The 24,849-nt window shown below is 44.4% G+C and overlaps 1 protein-coding gene across 3 annotated transcripts in view; it reads right to left on the reverse strand.

Moving 5' to 3' along the window:
• Positions 1-24,849, reverse strand: part of LOC114666248 (uncharacterized) — a 59,230-nt gene that overhangs the window by 16,165 nt on the left and 18,216 nt on the right. The window contains exons 5-13 of one of the 3 annotated variants that reach the window (XM_051919211.1): positions 22,111-22,266; positions 21,169-21,262; positions 18,269-18,408; positions 14,917-15,077; positions 13,408-13,453; positions 10,553-10,689; positions 6,532-7,700; positions 2,646-2,785; positions 1,579-1,746 (exon numbers count right to left, since the gene is read on the reverse strand). In XM_051919211.1, coding sequence (XP_051775171.1) covers positions 18,321-18,408; positions 21,169-21,262; positions 22,111-22,266 — 338 coding nt within the window. In that variant the 3' untranslated portion in view covers positions 1,579-1,746; positions 2,646-2,785; positions 6,532-7,700; ... (2 more) ...; positions 14,917-15,077; positions 18,269-18,320. Of the gene's footprint in view, positions 1-1,578; positions 1,747-2,645; positions 2,786-6,531; positions 7,701-10,552; positions 10,690-13,407; positions 13,454-14,916; positions 15,078-18,268; positions 18,409-21,168; positions 21,263-22,110; positions 22,267-24,849 lie in introns of those variants that run through there. The other 2 variants (XM_051919209.1, XM_051919210.1) reach the window with 2 other exon arrangements.

Here is a 24,849-nt window from a genome sequence, read left to right on the forward strand (position 1 = left end):
GGTGGGCTACGACTCGACTTTTCACGGCGACTTTGATATCTGCCAACTTCTTTTTTATTTCGGGCACTGTGCGACTTTGTGAACTTGAGCTTTCAAGTTTCTCTGACAGGCTATGTCACTCGATCAACTTCCTTTTGTTGATTATATCACTGTTTAAACCAACAAATAGTACGTTTTCACTTGGTATTCGCTGAAATCCTTCTATTTTCCTCCGTGCTTTTGCCATTGTCTTTTCACAGAAGGCTGAGCTTAAGGGCTATTTAAATTGTTTTGCATATTCAAAGAGGCGTAATTCTGGGAGAGTTGGGGCGGGACAGCAGGCGCGTGCACATATGTTACTTTTCACGCTGACTGGGATTTATGTAGCGGAAGAAGGTGGAAGTTGGTGTATGCATCTGGATTTTTTTTTGTGTATGCACATTTCCGCTTTTGTCCTCACGCCATGTTTTAGTGTGAATTCTACGCACAGTGTTATGCATGAGGCCCCAGGTCAGAAGGGCTTTGATCAGGGGAGATTACCAAGAACCCAGTGGTCGATCTAACAGAGCTTCAGAAGTCTTCTGCTGAGATGGGAGAACCTCCATCAATCAGGCGTCCATGGTAGAGTGATAAGATGGACGCCACTCTTGAGTAAAAGGCATATGACAGTTGGAGAGCTTGGGGAACAAAGATTCCCAGGTCTGTTGAGATAAAAGTTGAGCTGTTTGGGCAGAAACATCAAGCACTATGTCTGGTGAGACCAGTTACTGCTCATCACCTGCTCCATACCATCCCTATGGTGAAGCAGTGTGTTGGCAGCATCACGCTATGGGGGTGCAGGGACAGGAGGACTGGTCAGACGTGAATGAAGGATGAATGCTGCCAAATACAGAGAGGTCCTTGAAGCAGACCTGCATTCCACCTTAGAGTGGGCCAATCATTCACCCTTCAGCATGACAATGACCTGAAGCCTACAGCCAAGGTAACACTGGAGTAGCTTCAGGACCAGGGCATCAAACTTCACAACTTAAACCACTTTAAAGATGTATGGAGATACCTGAAGATGGCAGAACACAGACACTTCCCATCCAATCAAATTAGAACTTGAGAGGAGCTGTCAGGAAGAATGAGGTGAACTGCCCAATCCAGGTGTGCAAAGCTTGTAGAGACTTCCCAAAAGACGTGAAGCTGGGATCGTTGCCAAAGTACAAAATTAGGGACTAAATACTTACATGAATGAAAAGTTTCAGTGTTGGATTTTTAATTAAATCTGCGAACCTTTTTGAAAACATGTCACACCAATAGGTACATGAAAAGAGACCTGACATTTACTCGTGTCACAATAATGCTTCATAAACCTATAATCATGGCTCTAGGGAGTGGTGATTAGCACACACTAGTCAGAATTTCACTGACTGTCACAATAATGACCCCATAAATCAAGAAATGCCCCTGCTTTAAAAACTAAGCCTAAAATGAGACAAGCTGTCACTGAGTCCCAGGGTCTTTACTTGACGACTATCACATTGCAGCGCCCCCTCTCGACACCCTGAGCACAAGGCCAGGTCTGTTTGCACAGAGAATAAATGGCAGACTTACTCAACAAAGGACACGATGTCTGAGTGAAGATAGCTGATCCAGGCCTCCCTGAGGGTCTCCAAGGCGTAGCGAGCGCAGGGTTCAGTAAAGTCACCTCCACAAACCCTCGGCCTGACGTGAGCGTCTGGTGAACGGCATGGACATATGAAGGACTCTCAGTGTAAATCCCTTAAAGAAGGAGAGAGGATCAGCAGACGCTTGTCAGTGGCACTCCGAGGTGTCAGTGGAGCCCACTTCTGAATAATTCAGCGGTCAGACTGATTGCTGGTCTCTGCCAAACCTGATATTTAAGGTCAAACCCTGGCGATTTTAACAGATTAGATGAAGGTGTCATCTGGGAGCTCAGGTGATACCAAAACAGATTCAGTTGTTTTTCATTTATATATTGTATTGTTTGCCTTCTAGAGGGTAATAACACTTTTGTGAAATGGTGACAAGTAAGAGAAACTGAACTTCTTGAAGAGTATAAATAATGAGCAGCTCACAGGGCAAAGTAGCATCATTTGGAGAAGTGCTGCTGCTCCATGGCTCCAGGGTCCTGTGTTAGAATCCCACACCTGAATGTTCTCCATGGGCCTGTGGATTTCTCACATTCCCAAAGACATGCAGGTCAGGTTAATTGGTGGCACTAAATTGGCCCCCGAGTGTTGGAGGTGCTCATGAATGGGCTCTACAATAGATTGGCACAAGTCCCAGAGCTGCTAGGTAAACTCTAGTCCCTCGCAACCCAAAAATGGATTTAAGAACCAGACCCTCTCCCCTGTTCTGGGCTAACCTAACCTAACAAGAGGACTTCCTTGACCGGTGTCATGTCTCTGTGTCATGCTGGAGGTCAGATGCTGGAGATGACCGCACTGAAGAGCGCCCTCATGCTGATTGGCAGAACTCATAACTTTGACCGTCTTCCTTTGCTATGTCTGCTCCCTGTGCATCCTGACTCCCTCTTAAGTTTGAAATAAGGTGTAACACTTCAGGCATTCAACAGACCTAAGTCTGAAGTCTTTTAAGCCCCTCTGAACCCAATAAAGTCACCGTCACATAATAAAAATAAGCAATGCCAAACTCACCAATGCTGCAGGGTGCTGTGGCTGACAGGTACTTGCCAAAGAGCCTCCATGCAGTGGCCAATGGTAGCAGTTTGACCTCACCGAGGCTGAGCAGCTCCTGCCACAGCAGAAGACAGTGGACCGCTTGCGGCTCATCAAACCTGCGGACAGACAGATATACCAAGGGGATCAGCTTTGAGCTGCATGAGGGGCCTCTCTGGCTGACATTTGATCAACATTTACTCTTAAAAATGTTTTGCAGATCTTTAGGACACCAAGAGCCCCATTGGTCTTGTTTACCATCATATCGGTTCTATATCTGTACAGAGCGAGCACTGGCACATACAGATGGCAGGCCTCACACACCTTACAGTCAACACCTTAGCTCTCAGGAAACTGATCATCATTGGATTACGTGGGTGCAGTCAGTGAGTGGAGTGGTGTACCACCCAGGGTTTTTCTACTGCTATGTCCTTGGTCTCTTAGGGTCCATTCACACTCGAGCATTGTCAGTTACCTGCATTTGTTTGGGATCGTCTAAGCATTTTCAATGGCATATTGCAAGCATTCTGTAAGCGTTTTTCACAGTTTTTTCAAGCGTTTTCCAGCATCTTCAAAGAAGCATAACGCAAGGAAAATATGACTGGCATCTTTTTCTGACACCTTTTCGTGGGTTGTCAGTTGTTCTACTTTAGTGTTGTCGCAAGGGGGGGTGTAGAGCAGTGTTTCTCAACTACAGGGTTGCACCTCACCAGGGATGGAGGTGGGGTCATGAGTTACCAATGTGTTTATAATGGAAGTGGGGTCCTGGTGGCTCGCAAAGAGGGTCAAGGCTCATGACAATCACAATTGATTAAGCAAAGGGGACCCCCCCCCCCCCACCACCACTCTCATTATCACCAAGAGGCAAAGCTCCAATGATCATGCTAAATTCACCAAGGGGGGTACACCCTGCCTCCAGTACAACTATCACACTTGATTCTCTAAGGCACAGGTGTCGAACTCTGGTCCTGGAGGGCCGCAGTGGCTGCAGGTTTTCATTCTAACCATCTTCATTAGTGACCAGTTTTTTCTGCTAATTAACTGCCTTAATTTTAATTAACTTGACTCCGGCCCCTTTGTTTCTTCCTTAATTAGCAAAACAATAATGAGACACAAAACGAGCTGCCCACACGACCAGCTATCCCACAATATCTGAAAATAAAGAAAGGTGAAAGTCTCACTATGGCTGATCTCTCAGATCACCAAAACATTTTGATGGTGTTCTTAGAAAAAACAGAAAATCAACAATTTTGGAAATGTCTGCTGTGGCTGAATGAGAGCACCAAAAAGCCATGGAATTAAAGATCGAGTTTAATTAACAGCAAGAATCGGCTTCTCATTAAGAAACTGAAGTGAAATTGGTTGGAGTTTGAAGACCCAACTTAGCTGGTCATCTGTTGGCTCGTTTCACATCTCATTTCTGCTTGGCTGTTATATGATGAAGAAATGAATCAAGTCAGAGCACGGAATCCTGAAAAACAGGGCTATTAAAAACAAACAAAGGGCAAATGAATTAATTAGCAGTGAAAACTGGTCACTGATTAGGAAAAGGGTTAGAATGAAAACCTGCAGCCACTGCGGCCCTCCGGCCCGGAGCTCAACACCCCTGCTCTAAGGGGTCAGAAAAACTGGGCCATGACCCCACAAAGGTTGAGAAACACTGGACTAGGCTCTATATGAGGACCCTCAGGCAGCATCCTGAAAAATTCCAGGATTACACCCGGGTGGGTGTCGATAAGCATATAACAAACAGGGGTCTGCGACAGTGTCTTTATGATATGTATGGAAGCTTATTGTCATCACTGAAATAAAAAGATTGTGTCATTTTGTGAAAATATTGCTTGCTGCTGTCAGTGCCACGTCACGCGTCTGTGTGCTCCAGTCGTTTAGTGACAGCCAGTGAGGAACACGTCAAGCACGTACATAGCATGTAATCAACTGAAGAGAATCGCTCAGGCATTATATTCATATTATTTAATCCTGCAGGTGCTGAGGGGTACATTTAATCCCCAGTTTGAGGTCACAAGCAGCCAGTGGTTATCACAGCAGCATTAAGTGGAAGGCAAGAAGCAAACATGGTGGATGGAACGCAGCTCTTTTGCACAGCCCAGCAGAAAAGAGTGTGCTGCATGCAATCCGCTAAGAGAAGCCTATAAATAAAAAATGAGTTCTGTTAATTCAGTTTTAATAGACATACAGTAATCCCTCGCTATATCGCGCTTCGCCTTTCGCGGCTTCACTCCATCGCGGATTTTATATGTAAGCATCTTTAAATATATATCGCAGATTTTTCGCTGCTTCACGGGTTTCTGTGGACAATGGGTCTTTTAATTTCTGGTACATGCTTCCTCAGTTGGTTTGCCCAGTTGATTTCATACAAAGGGACGCTATTGGCAGATGGCTGAGAAGCTACCCAGCTTACTTCTCTCTCTCTTTCTCTTGCGCTGACTTTCTCTGATCCTGACGTAGGGGGTGTGAGCAGGGGGGCTGTTCGCACACCTAGATGATACGGACGCTCGTCTAAAAATGCTGAAAGATTATCTTCACGTTGCTACCTTTTGTGCAGCTGCTTCCTGAAACGACATGCTGCACGGTGCTTCGCATACTTAAAAGCTCGAAGGGCACGTATTGATTTTTGCTTGAAAAACAAACTGTCTCTCTCTCTCCCTGCTCCTGACAGAGGGGGTGTGAGCTGCCCCCTTCAACAGCTTTGTGCCGCGGTGCTTCCCATACTTAAAAGCCAAACAGCCCTATTGATTTGTTTGCTTTTCTCTATCTCTGTGACATGATCTGCTCCTGACACGCACTCCTTTGAAGAGGAAGATATGTTTGCATTCTTTTAATTGTGAGACGGAACTGTCATCTCTGTCTTGTCATGGAGCACAGTTTAAACTTTTGAAAAAGAGACAAATGTTTGTTTGCAGTGTTTGAATAACGTTCCTGTCTCTCTACAACCTCCTGTGTTTCTGCGCAAATCTGTGACCCAAGCATGACAATATAAAAATAACCATATAAACATATGGTTTCTACTTCGCAGATTTTCTTATTTCACGGGTGGCTCTGGAACGCAACCCCTGCGATGGAGGAGGGATTACTGTATTTTGCAATCTGATGGCACTGCAGATACTGTTCACACCCGTGGTGTCAGGTTGGATATGAAAACGAAGAACACGAAGGACTAAACATATTTTCTTAATTGAGAATCATTGACGGTGTTAAAACTGATAATGCTGCGCAGTTAAGCACACTCACTGGTACCAATCAGGCCATAAATACACAGGGGGAGTACGCAAACCCCATGCAGATCCGGGTGCTGTGAGGCAGGAGTGACAGCTCTGCGTTACCACTCAGCCTAGATTGATACATCTGTACTAAACTTACTAAACTTTCACCTGATTAAAACTCAATGTTCACAGAGGACTTTTGTTCAGCTCCCCTCACTTGATTACAAGCTATGCGCACACTTAACCTTTCCCTTAGTTGCCGTCACTAGACAACTGCAGCATGCGCCTTCACGATGACACAGATTGTTTATTTTTTTATCCAAGTTTCAATGACCGGCTTCATGTCTGGCAGTGCCTTCCTGCAAAATGACTTCAAAAATGTTCTTTTTGTGTTTTATGAGAGTTACCATTCATTTCAACGGAACAAGCATTTCACTAAAACTCCCTGACTGCTCCTGACAAGAATTTTCTAAACTGCTTGCTATTAAAACTCTTACATATGAACTCATACTGTAAGTGCATCTAGTCTACCATGAAAACGTCCTAATAATGTTTAAGTATAATGGGGGCCCATATATGTCCCTGGATACAGAACAGGTACGGCTAATTAGAATACAGACTTGTAAACAGCCAAATGCTACCTTGACAAGTAGTATAGGAATGTGCCGCCAGCCTCCTTATCGCACTGAATTCCAGTCAACAGCTTGTCTGTCACGAGGTGGAAAGAAAGAATGACGTCCCAGGAGAAAATGACTTGCATGTTCTTTTTGAAGTCGGTTCCTGGGATGAAACAGAAAATATTAAATTTAGAACCAATGACGTGTGTTGATGAGGACTTGCATTAACACTCTTGTAAGGAATGAGGGCATCGTTCTTGTTAGAGGTCTTAATATCAGGCCGGTTCTCTATAAGCTCTTGGTGTAAACTGGGAATGGACAATGAGAAGCAGGCGGGAAGCTTCAAGCGTTTGGACACACATGTGAAGTGTGCTGTCATTTACAGTTAAATATGTTCAATTACAAAGCTGGGCTGTGATCCCAACAACTCAAGATCAGAGCAGAGGAAGCCTGAGGCACGCCAGATGACCAGTGGCCCAGCAAATGCAAACACTGCGTCTTTTCCACTTTTATATTCCTTACAAAGTGTGTGGCCACACAAGGTGCTGCTCAGAAAGGCAGTTAACACAGATGGCACTTGGTCTGTGTGCCTTCCAGCACCATTACACTCCTCAATAATTAACAGCCTCAATGTCACATCCATGTTCTACCTGTCACACCAGTGGTCATCCGGCTCACCTCCTAACCTTTAACTCACAAATCTCTGATCATTAAACCATGAAACATCTCCCAGTGACATCTTCCAACATGTGCTGCTTCCCGATGGCTGCCAGACGGAGCACATTCCTCATTTTCAGGGTCACCATTCAAATGAATGGATACCCTCCACTGCCATGGATTTGCTCCAGGCTGTCTACTGCAGATGTTGTTCCTCAGAGCACACAGCCAAGCAATCCACGGTTGAGGTTTTCTCAACACTGACCCATGAGGCATGGCAACGTTAAACAAGGTAGTCATGTCATGTAGAGTGACACTGTGGCATCGCCTCCTGCCACAAGCCACCTGTGATATAAAATGGTGCCTTAATTATCCTGTTGGAAGCTCTTCACCCTGCTGCTGACTGCCAGACCTTGCATGTATTTGAGATATCTTCAGGACCCTCCTCTGGTCTCTCTGACAACTGGCCTGACAGGAACAGGTGGGCAGTAATCGGTGGAGAGACCCTCAGGCTTTGTCTGGAAGAAGGCCTTGCCCTGCAAAGAAACCAAAAACCATCAGTAGTCATGACAGACTCATGCAGACATCACTCATTTTATGGACCTGCTTCAGCACATCCCAGCATTCAAGGAGGACACTAAGGACATTTGGGGACTGTTTTGTTCAAGTTCACATTTATTGTTCTGTACACTGAGATTTTTACTTTCATGTCTCTCACCGAAAGTGACAATAGGACAAGAACAACAACGGACAACAAATCCAACTCCAATGATTTGCATTAAAATCTCATGCAGTTGTCCGTATGAGTGGCTATTTTGTAGCATTATGACCTCATACAGTAAAAACCTCCTTTAATTCTATTTTTGGGGCCCTGCATAACATCTCATGGTGCCTGTCCTGGTTGGAGTTTCCTGCTCAGGCTCCTCTTTATATGCCATTCGGACACAAGGCCTGCAATCAGAGACCCCAGAAGGCTAACAAGGAAACACATCCACACGTAAATGGAGACTCGCCGATCCCCCTCATCAGAACTCTAAAGCTGCTTGTCCACACTTTCACATGCATCTGATCTTGCGAGGAGCCCAAGCACTCCGTATTTATTTATGTCAAAAGTGTGCAACGTACCTCGTCATACTCCTCGACCCACAAGCATTGGTGCAACTGATGGCCATGGCGTGACCTTTACACACCTGCAATAAATACCTAAAAGCACCAGAACAAACCCCACAATAAATCTACACCTAAGGACATAAAATAAGAACTTTTAAAAACAAATGCAAGTAAAACCAACAATGATCATTTATAAGTCCATTATTATCCAAAAAACGTCCTTCCAGACTTGGGTATGCGGGTTGTTCAGAAAGCCTGGCACCAGTTCCTCTTGCCGTTTCATTCATCACTGCCTGCTGGCTCATCCCACCGCTGCCACCAAATATGATGGTCCAGAGTTCCAGTGAGTATGGCAGCTGCAGTCAGCCCTGACCGTCACAATCTAAAATCTGCTGGGCACCTGCCAACGCTTCTGTTTAGCTTTGGTTGTTTTAATCAATATAAGAAAGTGTTAACATGGTGGGCTTTTTGTTACGGATCAGTTCTCTGTCTTGGGTCACGGTAGGGTTAAGGTTGGGTTTGCAGTGTTAATATTTAACAAATATTTACTGGTTTGATTGTATTTTTGACGTGACTGATTTCTCTTTTTTTTATTATAGTAATGAAAGCGGCACGGTGGCACAGTCGTAGCACTGCTGCCTCACAGTTAGGAGACCTGGGTTTGCTTCCCGGGTTCTCCCTGCATGGAGTTTGCATGTTCTCCCCGTGTCTGCGTGAGTTTCCTCCCACAGTCCAAAGACATGCAGGTTAGGTGCATTGGCGATCCTAAATTGTCCCTGGTGTGTGCTTGGGTGTGTGGGTGTGTGTGTGTCTGCCCTGTGCTGGCTGGGATTGGCTCCAGCAGACCCCCGTGACCCTGTGTTAGGATATAGCGGGTTGGACAATGACTAACTGATGATGTTTGATTGTTGCATTATAGTGTAACTCTGGTGCAATGCATATATTAGAAAGAAAATAAAATTCCTTTAAAAACTAATTGAGATCTGTGTGCCCGTAACATTTGGTGACCCCTTCACCACCGTCTAGTGCTTTACAGTCCTGAGCTGAGCAGGTGCATCTCGCATAGCTAGAGATGATGAGCTCTGTGGAAACCAGCAGGCATTGGAGAGCTCAGCTGAGACTCAGGCGCATTGCTCAGACACATCAGAAGAGACGTTGAAGAGATGAGAGGAGATGACGTCTGGTGAAGAGACGTTGACGGACCTTCCTCACTAATGGTGACGTGCGCCATCAGAAATGTGCCTAAAATGTTGTAAGCTGCGGACCCTGTGCACAGCATCATCCCATTGGATCAGATAGTGATAAGATGGCAGCCCACTTCCTGAACTCTCTGGATCCCACTAGACCAGCAACCTTTCAGCAGTGTCATGCCAAACGTGTTACAATGTTGTTCCGCATCCCGACATTATTCTACTAAGTTTGTTATATATAGTATCAAAATTAATCCGTATAGATTATTATATGATATACTTTTGAAGCCCATTATAACTGGATCTTATATTATTGGTCATTCAATATTTTAAAATACATAGGATCATATGTGAAAAGAATTTTTTGTCAAATTTTTTTCTAACTACATTGGGTGGCTTTATTTTTGGTTCCAATTATTTGACTAAAATAAGTAGTTTGTTTCTTAAAGCCAGAAATGGCCCTTTTTATAGTTTTTTAAACGTGGATTGATGTTTAGTTTGATAATGTCTTTGTACACTTGATGTATGACACATGGCACTTTCACAGCATAACGCACACATTTTAACGTACCACGGCCCGCACAGCACACATGCTTTCCCGTTACATGTGAGTCGCATACGCAAAACATAGGTGGGGGACGGGGAGCGCGAATGCGTGCGCTGTAATTAAAATATAATTTTTTACTATATTTCAATTCAATCAGAGTGCCATTGAAAATCGTTCCGCGTGCCACACTTGCACTAGACTAAAGAACAGCATCTTATGCATTTTTCTCCTGCCCAGTACAGTTTCCTCCACAGAAGTGATGTCACCTGGGTCCCAAGTAAGATGCCCACAACACCTCAAAGTGTACAGGTAGAGTCTGGGCAAAGGGATTGGTCAGATCAAAAGGATTCGTGTCACCCAGCCTCAGAACTTGATTTGGGAATGAGAAAGAATTGAAATATTTGCCACAGCACAGACGTTATCTGACATGGAATGCTGGTGTCTTGGAGGGCTGAATTTCACCTGCCTGTGTGCCCATGAGACTGCAGGCCCCTACAACCCAACCGTGGCATAGAGCTGCAGGTGTGTTGATTGCATCTACCTGCCAAGTCCGACTCTCTTCTTGTGGACCAGGAACCGTGTAACCCAGTAGAAGCGCAGGCGCCTCAGGACATCATACTGCACTTGGCGAAACACACCGGCCATCACTTCACCCCCTTGGGCATGCCATATCTGCTCCTGTTAAAACACAAACATCAGGCTTAGTGGTGCAGGCTACATGGGTGGAGATGGTTTGTGCCCATCCATCTGTCCATTTTCTAAACATGTGTATTGCATTAAAGGTAGAGACTGTCCTGACGGTATAACAATCAACGTGTGGCAGGTATGACAGTCACACTGCACTGCCAGCTAGGGAGATGAGTGATGTTCAGAAAGGCGAGCCAGCATCAACTACCTCCTCGGGTCCTCTGTCCATGTTTTGTCATCCACACAAATAACCCTAATAATAGCAAGGCACACTTACTGCATGTCTGCCTACAACAGAATCATATTGGGCGCTAATGGTAAACCCTTTATGCATGGATGCCCACCCTTCTGTACAAGTTATCAAATATTTTCCCTCAACACACAGACAGTGATAAGAAAAATGTAAAGAAAAATAGGATGAGTAGCCTCTGCTATGTTTACCTCCGGAAAAACGAGCCAAAAACATTTTCAGCAAGAAAAAATGTAATTATGTGTAACAGAAATATGTAAATACCAAAACATCAACAGCTGGAAAGGTGTGTCTAGTGTCAAATGCTGTACTAGTGTTGATTTTGTGATATGTTTTTGAAACAGTCACCAACGCACAATCCGATGTCACAATCAGGACAGTAGAAGCGCGTTTCGTTGCACATTTTTTTCTGTTGCTTACACATGAGATGGTAGAATGTCAGTACCTGATCCACACAATCGACGCACCCCTTGTGTTATTGTAGGCCACATTTCCCCTGACACAATCATTGACACATTGTGGCCAGTGCTTAGCTGCCACTGGATCGCAATTTTTGCCATTTTGTCACACAGCTACTGTCGCCCCTCTGTGAAGCTTCACGCGACTGAATTCACAGGACACATCACAGCGGTTTGGTCGTATAGCGCCGTATCATGCATCAGTTTCACTATCCGTGTCAAAGACTGATGACCCATTCACATTGTCACCACAGTCTCTCAATTTGAGCAAGGGTTCAGTTTCACTTCATTCCAGATTTGCCTTGTAGCAGTAGAGGCCCCTATCGACCTCTTGAACCCTCAGGTACCACTCCAAACACCGGGTAAAAGTACAATTATTATTTATTTTATAATAATAACGTGCACAAAGCACCCTCCACTCTACACTACTCATATAACACAATAATCAATCTCTAATCACCAATCCTCCTCTCCCAGACGCGTTGCCACCCTTCCACCCAGCTCAGCTCACTCATCTGGGGTTTCCCCAGAGTCCTTTATAGTCCCTGACCCAGAAGTGGTTCCAGCCCTGCAATCCATAAATCCTCATCACTTCCAGGTCAGATTAAAAGTCCTTTTCTTCAACCCGGAAGCACGTCGTTTCTTCCGGTCATGTGATCAGGATGCACTTCCGGGTTATAGGGCACGCAGCACTCTGTAAGCCTCCCTACAGCGGCTCCTGGTGGTCCCCATGGTATCCAGCAGGGTTGTTTATAAAAACTACAATGTCCATAAGGCCCTGCTGGAATTCGGGGAACTTCCATGCTGCCGGGAGGGCACCATCTGGCGGCCTGGAGGTGGGGACCGGAATATTTGGCCGGCCATCCCTCACAGCCTCTACGGCTCTTTGTTTGCCACTTGGGGACAGATATAAACATACAGGAACAACATTTTACCACAAAAATATATAAACAAGCCAATGATTTATTGCTATCACAAACACTCAGAAGCATCTTCTCAACACCTCGTATACTGTATTCGATCAAATGAAGCCCCCTGTTGGCTGGCAACTCGTTAAATATAAGCTGCCAATCTTCAGCCTCATCCACCCCTACTCACCGATCAAGATGGATGCAGCTACACCCACAACTGAGAAAATCCTCACTGCAGCAGGATGTGGAATGGGCTGTGCCTAAATGTGGGCGGGGTTAAATACTTAACTCCACCTGTGATTCATAAACATCACGCATTTAGGTCCTGCTGAGCTCCACACTAGACAGGAAACATATAATCTGCACGCAAATGATGAAAGTCATATGTTTATGCCACTTGGTTTACTCGACAGTCATCATTATTTGAGTTATAACCACTGTGTAATTGGGCTTATGTAGCCTGACAACTGGCACTACCAGTGTGTAGAATGGGGCGTGGGCTGTAGAAATGGGAGGAGTTTTATCTTTAACGTGACTCATGTTTAGCCATGCCCCATTCTGAAAGCTTTAGTGAGGGGTACACTTAAACCCTCACACGTGGCTGTGCGGAGCTCATGTATGCTGACACCTACTCAACGGTAAGTTAAACTTCACTCACTTTATTTGGCTTTAACAATTCTTAGGGTCCCCTTTACGTAAGTTCTGTTGATTAATGACGCCTGCTTTTCTTCTCTTGGAGCTCCGCACCTTTTCCTGTCCACAATGGTCAATGGAGTTGGCGTAGACCTTACCACGCTCCATGCATGCGCTCGGACACAAGCCGTCGAGATGGTGACACGCGTTCATGCAAGCTCTTCGTCTCACTTTAAACATTTAAAAGGTAAGTGCCTATCTACTTAACGGTCTTCTCTAATAATTAAGCTGCAATCTCCAAGTATCTTCATTTTACTAAATGGACCCCTAGTTGAGTTCGTTTATTTGAGTTTTTATGCTCTCTTGTTCACAACTCTACAGGGTGGCCTGGCCAAAGGCTTCTCAACTAATTGCTGCAAGTAGTAAATCTACACTCGGACGAATGAGCGCTGCTTACCTGGTGTTCTCGTCCAATGCTCCATCTGCACTTTTTTTGGCTGTCACTGTTATGTATGAATAAATAGATAAATAACAAAATAATTATTACATACACATTCACTGTCAAACATGTTTAACACAATGCAGGGCCACTCTAGCCCAGCACCCCTCCCAGCAGCCCCCTTCATCTCTTCATTAACAGTGATGATAACATGAAGGGGGTTGATCAGGGTGAACTTATAGGCAGCTCCCAAACCGGTGATGAAGCATCTGAGATGTGTGCTCGGGCTCTTTGCTGTCTGAGTATCACTGAGTCGATTTATTAAATGTTTCCCGTTATCCAGAGGCACAGCGATCAAGTAGTCCTTGCCCAAGAAACTTCTAGCACTGACAGAACAGGCAAGGCAGGCAATTGCCTGAGGACCCGAACTGGGGGCATCCATCTACATACGTAGTTACTGAGAAGGTCCTTGCTGCAGGATATGGGGTGGGGGTGACCATGGGTGTAGTAACCATGCAAATGAGGATAACGTTATATGGGTGGGCCTGAAATCCTAACCCCGCCCTTGTATGTCAACACCTCACTGAGCTCTGTCCCCGCCCCTCTGACATCTGGCCCTGCCCCATCCAGCATTCTGCAGTAAGGGCTACTTGCAATGTCAAATCTACGGGAACTCCCCTTGAAGCATTGACGCACTGCATGTTGGGAAATCCCCAGTAAGGGGGCTCCAATCTCCGCTGTGAGTGTCAGTATTTGTGATAAATGTAACTTTTTTTTTTTTAGTAATGTAAAATGTAATCAGAGCCAATTTCACAAATCACAAAGAGAATTTACATGTCTGGAAGCAAAAATTGGACTGACTTGGCTTGTTTAGACAGTTTGGCCATTTCTGATTCGGCTTCAGTCTCTCCAGACCCCACTGTAGTCAGCAAAGTGGGTAACAGTGGGACGGGGGGGTCTAAGAAGTCCTGACTGTTCTTATCACTGCTACTTCTGGTGAGAGAAGCGTCCATCTTTAAAGTTCTTAAAATGTTACATGAGATCAACCACATGCCAGGAGTGTTGGCAGAGCGCGGTGTTCAAAGGGTCTTTGGAGGGCATGGCGACTGCATTTGCTGGAGTAAAATTTACGGTAAAACCTTTACAAGCCAATTTTTTGTTTTTTAAATTTCTATTTTGTGCTGCTTTTATTTTTTTTTAAATTACAATGTGCCATTTATTTTTGCCCTTATATTTATTTGCATTTTGTTTACTTTTTCATTTTTTTTTAGATTTTAAAAATTTACATAATTCTATTAATGTTTTTCAATTTTCTATATAATGGTTTATTGATTGCATTGTTTTATTTAATCTGTTTTTAACAAAATTGAAATAAAGGATTTGTGTTTATTAAATCCCCCCTGTTGATTTTATTCATTGACACTTTGCACTAAAATAATACATTTTGCCATGTTCCTATTTCGGAGATGGAGGACCCCGTCTGGGTGCCCCCCCCCCCAGAGTCCCTAAAATCATCCCTGCCTTTACCTGAGAAGCTGGCCTGGGCTGCACTGGACATCGAGAAAGCGGCCGTTTCTGTCAGTATTTGCCATCCACTCGTTGATCAGCTCACAGTCCAGCCAGAAATTGTAGAGATGGATTCCAGCAGTGCCCTCCAAGAATTTATGGAACTCATCCATTCCTGCTTTCTGGGCTCAAACAAATAGCAGAGTCACCTGATAATCTGACTGCGTTCACCATCAGTAAAGGGGCGCCGATTATAAAAGAAAAGCAAACCGTTATGACGTAGGAATGTACAGTGGTGTGAAAAAGTAAGTACATCCCATGAAACGTTTTTTCTTTTTAACTTATGTGAACATATCAAGATTTCATAGATATCTAAAAAATATCTTTAGATAAAGGTGACATAATGAAAAAAGAATAAAAGCTTTACAACAATTTACGAGGGTTGCCTGGGTTCCGCGCGGAATCACTCGAAATAAGTAGCCAAGGATTTTTTTTTCTATTTTTCTCATGTACTTCGATCCTTTTTAAACTTTTTCCAAGTATTCACCGCCAACATCAATGCACTTTTGGGCTCTTCTGACCGACGCCGCAAAACACTCGCCAAAGGCTGTCTTTGGGAGGTTGTCCAGCTGTTCTTTGACAGCTGCAATCAGTTCCTCTCGAGTTTCGAAGTTGTGGCCTCGCAGGGGTTCTGTCACCTTCGGGAAGAGCCAAAAATCACATGGTACACGATCAGGCGAGTAGGGTGGCGGGTTCAAAACGTTGACACCACTGTCTTCAATGACATGCTTCGTCGCATTAGCCGTGTGGGCTGGCGCATTGTCATGATGCAAAAAGTGCCTTCACAAGTTCTTGGACCGGCCTCTAGCCATCGCAGAAAAAACGTCAGGCAGGCATTGAGTGGTGTACCACTCAGAGGTCACAGTTTAGATCTCCATCAGCGGAATTGACGCGACAATGCCATCGATGTTGAAAAAGATGGCAAACATGGTGCGTTTCACCGAGCGGATTAAACCATCAGAAAAGTCGTAAAAAATCATCACTCGCACGGAGTCAGGAGCTTCGCCGCTAGCGCCGGCTGCACACTCTCAGTTCGTTTGCTTCTCGTGTTCATTCTTAAGGAAGAGAGGGAGCAAAACATCTGAACAAAAACATGCAACCACTTGAATAATCCCTCTACACAGCAGAACAGGTTTCGACAGGCTGACACTCGACAAACATCTGTAGATAATGCAAGTCCACCCTTAGCTATAGCACCTGCTGTTGCCCCCCTCAGTTGGGTTTCCTAAACTTGTCTAACAGGCTCTGGCTTCGACTGGGAGAAGGTCTTCCCCACTCCTCCATTGCGACTTCCTTCAGATGGGTGTTGTTTGAGGGGGTCCCTGCATGTACAACCCCTTTAACGGCATTTCGTTGGGATTCAGATCCAGGCTTCGAGTTGCCAATTCCAGAACCCTCCATGTCTTTCTTTTCAGCCATTCCTTGATGGATTTTCTGGTATGTTCAGGTCATTGCTGTGTTTCAAGGTCCACTGTTGGTTCAGCTTCAGTCTTCTGACAATCAGGCTCATGTTATCCTCAAGCACCTTCTGGTACAATGAAGAATTCCAAGTGGACTGTACGATGGTGAGCTGCCCAGGCCTTGATGCAACAACCAAACCAGAACATTTCCACCATTCGGCTTTACAGTTGGTATCAGGTTCTTGTGGTCAAATGCTGTATGTGGTTTTCACCAAACATGTCTTCTGGTACTGTGGCAAAATAATTCTATCTTTGTCTTGTCTATTCTGAACACATTATTCCAGAAGTCCTGGTCTTTGTCTCGGTGTTCATGGGCAAACATTAACCTTGCCCTGATGTTCTTTCTGCACAGTAAAGGCTTTCTCCTGGCACACATCTCACATAGATCTCATTGGTGGTGCCTCCTTCTAATGGCAGACTCATACAGTTTGACATCAGCAGTGGCAAAGGCTACCTGTAGGTCCAGTGATGACATTCTGGGGGTCTTCTGGGGTTCTTCCTGCAGCATCTTGAGTTCTGCCCATGGGATAAACTTGCTGGGACAGGCTGGTCTGGACAAGATGGCAGCTGTTTGAAGTCTCCACTTGAAGATGATCTAACAGGCAGAAGAGTAGTTGATTTCCAATTGATTGGAGATCTTTAAAAAGTCCCTTCCCAAACTCACAGGCATCTACAACCATCTTTCTGAAAGCCTCAGAGAGCTGTTTTGACCAGGACATGGTGACAACATGCATTTGAACAACAAAGAGCAAACCAAACTAAATGTCTGAGGTTTACATAAGACAGACGAGACCCCCCTGTCATGATGTTCTAGTCACTGGCACCTGATCTGGAGAACCAGATTCTATTTTGAGGTAGTAATTTTTTCCAAATGTGAAAGTTGCATTTATGTGCATTTAAATTATACAATGGACCAGAAAATTAAATGTAAATGTAGCCCAAGGTTTATTAATATCACTTTTATCTATAGAGACTGTTAACATGGTATGTCTATGTACTTTATAATAATAAAAAAAAACATTTCATGGGGTGCACTTACTTTTTCACACAGCTGAAACACTGACCCTGGTAGTTCTCCCCGAGGTGCTTATGGAAGCAGTTCTAAACCATATAACACACACGTGGCTTACAAGCTCCTTCTGGCCACATGTCACATGAACCTCGAGATTGGTATGAGGGGCAAAGGCTCATCTGGGGAAAGGAAGACGACAAAAAAGGCAGAAGATGAGTCTAGGAGGAGACTCGCTCAAAGGACTATTCTGGTAGGCAAGTGGGCCCAAAACATTCCATAGGAAGACGCAGTGAGGCTTTAGGCTTGTTGCGCTTTGTCAATTATCTTGTACCCTTTGTCTCCATTTACTTGTCAGTCAGTCATTTTCCAACCTGCTTAGTCCTGAACAGGGTCGCGGGGGTCTGGCATAGTCTATCACAGCTAGCACAGGGTGCAAGGCAGGAACAAACCCCGGACAGGGCACCACTCTATCGCAGGGCGAACACACACACACACGTCCACCCCAACAACTCACTAGGGCCAATTTAGTATCGCCAATTCACCTAACCGGCATATCTTTTTGGCTATGGGAGCAAACTGGAGGAAATCCATGCAGACACGGGTAGAACATGTGAACTCCACACAGGAAAGACCCAGGAGATCAACCCTGATCTCCTTACTGTAAAGCGGCAGCACTTTCACTGCACCACTGTGGCGTAACCATTTAGTTGTCCCCTTCTGGATTCATCCATCATGCTTGTTGTATAAACCTTCGTTTTGAGGCCGTTGGCCTCTTTGGGGTTGTCTTGGTTCAAGGATGGCACAAGTGTGCCCCTTATTACCTGAGCATGTTACTACTCACAGATCCAAGGCACGTCTCTTTAAGCTGTTGTAGCCCCTGACTGGTTGTGTATTCAACTGACTCCTTGGTCTCCATGTCCTTTTTCCTCAGAGGCAGTAAAATGGCTGCTTTGCAGGAACACAGTGATGCTGTTCAGGATCCTGCAAGAGATTTAAGAAGATTTCAGACAAAGGCCTTTGCTCACTTTACCCGCCTCCACTCTTTCACCTGCTGAGTTTTTCAGGCATAACTTTGCTTGGTCATTCAGAGTATCCCACGGCTGAACACCTAGACAGGTGCAGGAATTCACAAAATGTTTTTTGAGGGAACAGAAAACGAGAATGGGTGGCACTGTTAGAGAACAGGCTCATGAGAAGAAGCAGGAGCTCAAAATCCTCAAAGGCATTCATTAAGCAGATCCGGCAGAATTCTTTCAGCTTAAGGGTGAATCACAAACTTGAGGACATCAGTGGGAATTCATGGAGAGCTGTTGGAATCTGAACAAACTACCGACACATGGAGTTGAAGCTGAGAACCTTTAAGAAGAATCTCAATGAGTGACTGGGGCAGCTTAATTATTAGCTAAACAAATGAGCTGGATGGTATGAGTGGTTTCTTCTCGTTTGTCAAATTTCTTAAGTTCTTATGAATTGGGCAGATGACGAATGAACAGGATCCAGGCCTCATAAACATGCAGAACTTCTTTTTTGTAAAGCATACAAGTGGGCTTTAAGGGTGCCAGGAACAGATCAGATTCAACTTCCAACAGAAGGCTAAAACAGGGTTTTATTCAATAAGGGCGCGCACAAAAAGCCGAGCTTCAGAAGGGCGACCTCAATTGGGCGCAGCGAATAAAGGCAAACGCAACAAAATTATTACAGAAAATTTATTAGATAAAGGCAATGATTGAATGTATAAAAAGGTGAAAGCAAGAATATTAAAACATCCGCCCAATTGAGGTCGCCCTTTTGAAGCTCACCTTTTTGTGCGCGCCCTTATTGAAGGATGCCCTAAAACAGAATGGAAATTGTACACCCAAGTAAAAAATTGGACAAATGAGATTTTCTTCACTGGTTCTTGAATATCTGTGGACAGAGAATCACTCACGTTAAACCTGAGGTAAACAAATTCGATAGCAGAGGTTCATTATACCTGGGATTCCCATGTAATATACGATCGGGAGTCCTGCTCTCCGTAAATGACAAACATAAGAGGACATGTGAGGTGTGATTAGTCGAAGGAGGTCATGCTTAAGCTGAATAGTGCACTAGTGAGGCCTCACCTGGAGTACTGCTCCGTTTGTAGTTTTGGCCTCCTGTAGTGACGAACAAAAATGATTTGTGCAGAACTGAATTTGCAGCAAATCTCATTCAGTAGTGAAAAGAATTTCAGGACCAAACGGTGCTTCACTGCCAGCAAAACTCGTACCTTGGACACCAGAAGAAAGCTGTGTAGCCTGAAAGTGTTTTCATGCATTAATTCTGCATGCACCTTCCATTCATTTTGTATTGAAATAAAAACTACTAGTGAAAAAAAAAAGAAATTATTGGGTTCTCACATGAAGGTGTTCTATTGAGCCGTCAGCTAAGTGTTGTAATTGTTCTGGTAGTAGATAGTATGATGCCGACTTTGCCGACTGTGATGACAATCTCACCAGTTGCAATCCTATTAATCCATCGAAAAACATGAAAGAAATTCAAGGCTGAGCGGTGCATGAAGTGTGTGTGTCCTCTACCAGGACAGGGTGGCCGCTAGATAACGGATGCCACGTTTTGTGTAAGGAGTTTACATGTGAAGAAAGCACAGTAATGTGCACATTGGTGTATTTTTGGTGTGATGTCCGGTAGAAGGTATGTCATATCATTTTAAAAATGCGCTGCACTCCTCCATAGTGACATGAATGAGAGGATTAAATCAAACTGATCTGCCTGGTGTGTGACAGATTACAAGCTGTAGGAAAGAACACGAGTAAACTAAGAAGTGTAAAGAATTATTAAAAGAGCGATAGTCCTTGTTTTCGACTCCATTAAAGCTCATTTTAGTGGGTTTGTATTTTGCAATTGTGAAAAGGTTTTATGAAACTGTAAATCTGTAGTTTAGTCTCCAGGCCACAGAACGGACAGCAGCACCACAGGAAGTCCAGAGGAGAACGAGCAGACTGATTGGGGGGACTGAGAGGTGTAACTTACTGTGATGACGCCTGTCAGGGGTCCATGGCCAGGATTAAAAAAAAAAAGTGTGATCAAGCTTCGGGTGGGCGTAGGTGCCCATGGAATTATTGGGGAAATTGGCTGGACTTGCATTCACGTGCAGACGTGTGCGGTTCAGCCAGTTTCCTCATTAGCTCACTGGGGATAAAGGGAGCCTGAGTTGAGAGAGATGGGAAAAGACAGAGACTGAATGGGAAAAAAAGATGGATGAAGAAACGAAAAAGAGATTGGAAGATTAAAAGGAAAAGAAACTGCAGCCAATCTGGACATCACACTTATGAAGAGAGACTGAAGGATCTGAACCTTTTCAGATTAACCAAATGGAGATTATGAAGTGACATAATTGAAGTGTTTGAAATTATAAAGGAATTAGTCCACTGGATCGAGATGGTGACTTTAAAATGAGTTCATCAAGAACATGGGGACACAGTTGGAAACTTCATAAGGGTAAATTTCACACAAACATTAGGAAGTTTTTCTTCAGACCAAGACTGTAGGACTTTAGGGTCCCCCAAATCTTGACTTGATGTTGGTTTAGAGGAGTTAAGTGGATTGGACTGGCCAGCTGGTTGGGCTGAATGGCCTGTTCTCATCACAACTGTCCTAATGTTTAAGGTCTAGGACTACAGCTGGAAGATATGGAGGTTTTCAAAGACGTTCCAAGATAGCAGAGCCAGTGAAGAGTTTACCGATGAGCCCCTAACATCTTACTTCAGTCCGTCAGGCTTGTCCTCCGCTGCACTCCTTGCTTCACTCCACGGCCTTTTCACATTTCTCACAGAGTTCTTGTCGTCTAGCGTCTTCACTAGGGAGCACAAAAAAAAAAAGACAGTTTATTTCTGAACTTTGCTACTTTTCACATAACTTATTCTTAATTTTTCTTATTGTTTTTCATTTCCTCACATCTATGATTTACATAAGCAGGTAAGGAACATAGATGGATGTTTTTTTCCTTTTCATTTCAAGTGTAAAATTTTATTGTGATACATCAAGCCCTGGTGACAAATCCAATTAGAAGAAAAACCTTTTTGGGATGTTGTTAGTGATGATGGTTCTGTTTGGTATTCATTATTCATCTTTTGTACATTATTTTGTTCTTCTTGGTATGCAAATTGTTGTTTTTGGGGTCACAGAATTCAATTCTGGTCTTGTTTTCTTGCCAGAACGTTGTTCTAAAGATTGTTATATAATTTCTGTGTTATTTCCAATGCTCACTTGGTTTCATGTGCTCTGCGTTGCTCAGTAATTGACCCAGAAGTGCTCAGCTGATTATGTCTGAGGTCACAGATGTAAAGTCCATGACAGTAGCAGTATTGGCAGGAGCCGATTCAGGTATGGACGACATGGGTGTCCGCCCTGGGAGGCATCCAGCTAGGGGGTGGTACAGGGCACCCACATCCAAAAAATACAGAATTATGATTTCAGCCTGATCCGGCCAGTCCATCAGGGGTCCCATTGATGAAAGTTAAGGAGTGCATGTGCTGTGAAGTCTGCACTATATACACAGAGGGGTGCCAATTACGGACACCAAGGGGGACTGACAATCTGCATGGACACCGAGGGGTGCTGTCAACCCTAGGGCTCCGCATGGGCTTCAACCTTAGAGTCATGGAAGATGATCGCGCGGTCAACAACCTGAATATTTCAACTCACCTGACGCCGTTCCAAATTCAGAGCTGGAAATCAGACTGGGAGGTAAAGAGGTGACACCATCAGTGAGGGGAGTCGTCTGCAGGCTCTGTGAACTGGCCAGGGACATCAGCTCCCTGCTGCCCACCGTCCACACACCAGACGCTTTGTGACACCGACCTGCAATGACACCACATGAGCAGTAAGCTCTGGAGAAACACGTGCTGGAGGCTAACGGGGAGCAGGCTGGCATCCTTTGTGTGGCTATGCACACGTTTGTGGATTTTCAGTAATTTCTGAATCATTTGGCTTTCTAAACAAGTCAAGAAGAGCTTTATTGTCATCTCAACCATACACATTAAAGCACAAAGACAGACAAAAATAACGTCCTCCATGACCAAAGGTGCAACGTACAACACAACAGGACAACAGCACAATCAGACAGCACTGCAGACAGATCACAAGAGGATGAATGGACGGGGGAATCAATAATATAATATCTGTACATATAACTGCACATACAGTGCATCCGGAAAGTATTTACAGCGCGTCACTTTTTCCACATTTTGTTATGTTACAGCCTTATTCCAAAATGGATTAAATTCATTTTTTTCCTCAGAATTCTACACACAACACCCCATAATGACAACGTGGAAAAAGTTTACTTGAGGTTTTTGCAAATTAATTAAAAATAAAAAAAACTGAGAAATCCCGTGTACATAAGTATTCACAGCCTTTGCTCATTACTTTGTTGATGCACCTTTGGCAGCAATTACAGCCTCAAGTCTTGTTGAATATGATGCCACAAAGCTTGGCACACCTATCCTTGGCCAGTTTTGTCCATTCCTCTTTGCAGCACCTCTCAAGCTCCATCAGGTTGGATGGGAAGCGTTGGTGCACAGCCATTTTAAGATCTCTCCAGAGATGATCAATCAGATTCAAGTCTGGGCTCTGGCTGGGCCACTCAAGGGACATTCACAGAGTTGTCCTGAAGCCACTCCTTTGATATCTTGGCTATGTGCTTAGGGTCGTTGTCCTGCTGAAAGATGAACCGTCGCCCCAGTCTGAGGTCAAGAGCGCTCTGGAGCAGGTTTTCATCCAGGATGTCTCTGTACAGTGCTGCAGTCATCTTTCCCTTTATCCTGACTAGTCTCCTAGTCCCTGCCGCTGAAAAACATCCCCACAGCATGATGCTGCCACCACCATGCTTCACTGTAGGGATGGTGCCAGGTTTCTTCCAAACGTGATGCCTGGCATTCACACCAAAGAGTTCAATCTTTGTCTCATCAGACCATGGGCTGCCATGTGCCTTTTACTAAGGAGTTGCTTCCGTCTGGCCACTCTACCATACAGGCCTGATTGGTGGATTGCTGCAGAGATGGTTGTTCTTCTGGAAGGTTCTCCTCTCTCCACAGAGGACCTCTGGAGCTCTGACAGAGTGACCATTGGGTTCTTGGTCACCACCTCCCTGACTAAGGCTCTTCTCACCCGATCGCTCAGTTTAGATGGCCGGCCAGCTCTAGGAAGAGTCCTGGTGGTTTCAAACTTCTTCCACTTACGGATGATGGAGGCCACTGTGCTCATTGGGACCTTCAAAGTAGCAGAAATTTTTCTGTAACCTTCCCCAGATTTGTGCCTCGAGACAATCCTGTCTCGGAGGTCTACAGACAATTTCCTTTGACTTCATGCTTGGTTTGTGCTCTGACATGAACTGTCACCTGTGGGACCTTATATAGACAGGTGTGTGCCTTTCCAAATCATGTCCAATCAACTGAATTTACCACAGGTGGACTCCAATTAAGCTGCAGAAACATCTCAAGGATGATCAGGGGAAACAGGATGCACCTGAGCTCAATTTTGAGCTTCATGGCAAAGGCTGTGAATACTTATGTACATGTGCTTTCTCAATTTTTTTATTTTTAATATATTTGCAAAAACCTCAAGTAAACCTTTTTCACGTTGTCATTATGGGGTGTTGTGTGTAGAATTCTGAGGAAAAAAATGAATTTAATCCATTTTGGAATAAGGCTGTAACATAACAAAATGTGGAAACAGTGATGCGCTGTGAATACTTTCCGGATGCACTGTATATACTAAATATGCAATACCTATACCTAAATATGAAAACATATCTAGCAAAAAGGACTTTGTAACAAATGCAGACTATGGACTAAGGACTATAAGAAACGGCAGGTGAGTAGTGCAAACGTGTATTATATGTGCAATTCTTTAGTGCAATTACACTGTGCAAATATGAACAATTGTGCAGAATTTATCTTTGTGCTCCATGTTTCTCAGACTTCACAGGCCGCTGCCTTATAAACCCTCAGATAAACATGACAGTGCGCTCTGCCATCCTCTTAAAAACCAGCAGAGGATTTACACACCTGCTGTACTATAACTGGACCTATTTACTCAGCTTATGTCAATGATTAACCCGCTTCTCCATCGCACAGACCGAGTTATAAAGCCTTGAGAGAAACTGATCACATCAAAATCACAAGTGAAGAATCTAGACTGCCTAAAACATCTCATCTCATCTTATCATCCGGGGAATGTTCTTTCAAGTTACACTTCAGTTGCTCCGTCTCCACACTCTCAGCAAGTCCACATATGCATGAGTTGACATTACAGATTAGGAGGAAAACCCAGCAATGGGGTCAAGAGGAGGGCAGCAATTTCAAAAATGTTCTCTCCCTGCTGATTTATGAAGTTCAGTGTTGCTTTCACTAACACAAAATGGCCTACGGGAACATTCTTTTG

Source organism: Erpetoichthys calabaricus, chromosome 15, assembly GCF_900747795.2.
Source record: "Erpetoichthys calabaricus chromosome 15, fErpCal1.3, whole genome shotgun sequence".
NCBI classification, from domain to species: Eukaryota; Metazoa; Chordata; class Cladistia; order Polypteriformes; family Polypteridae; genus Erpetoichthys; species Erpetoichthys calabaricus.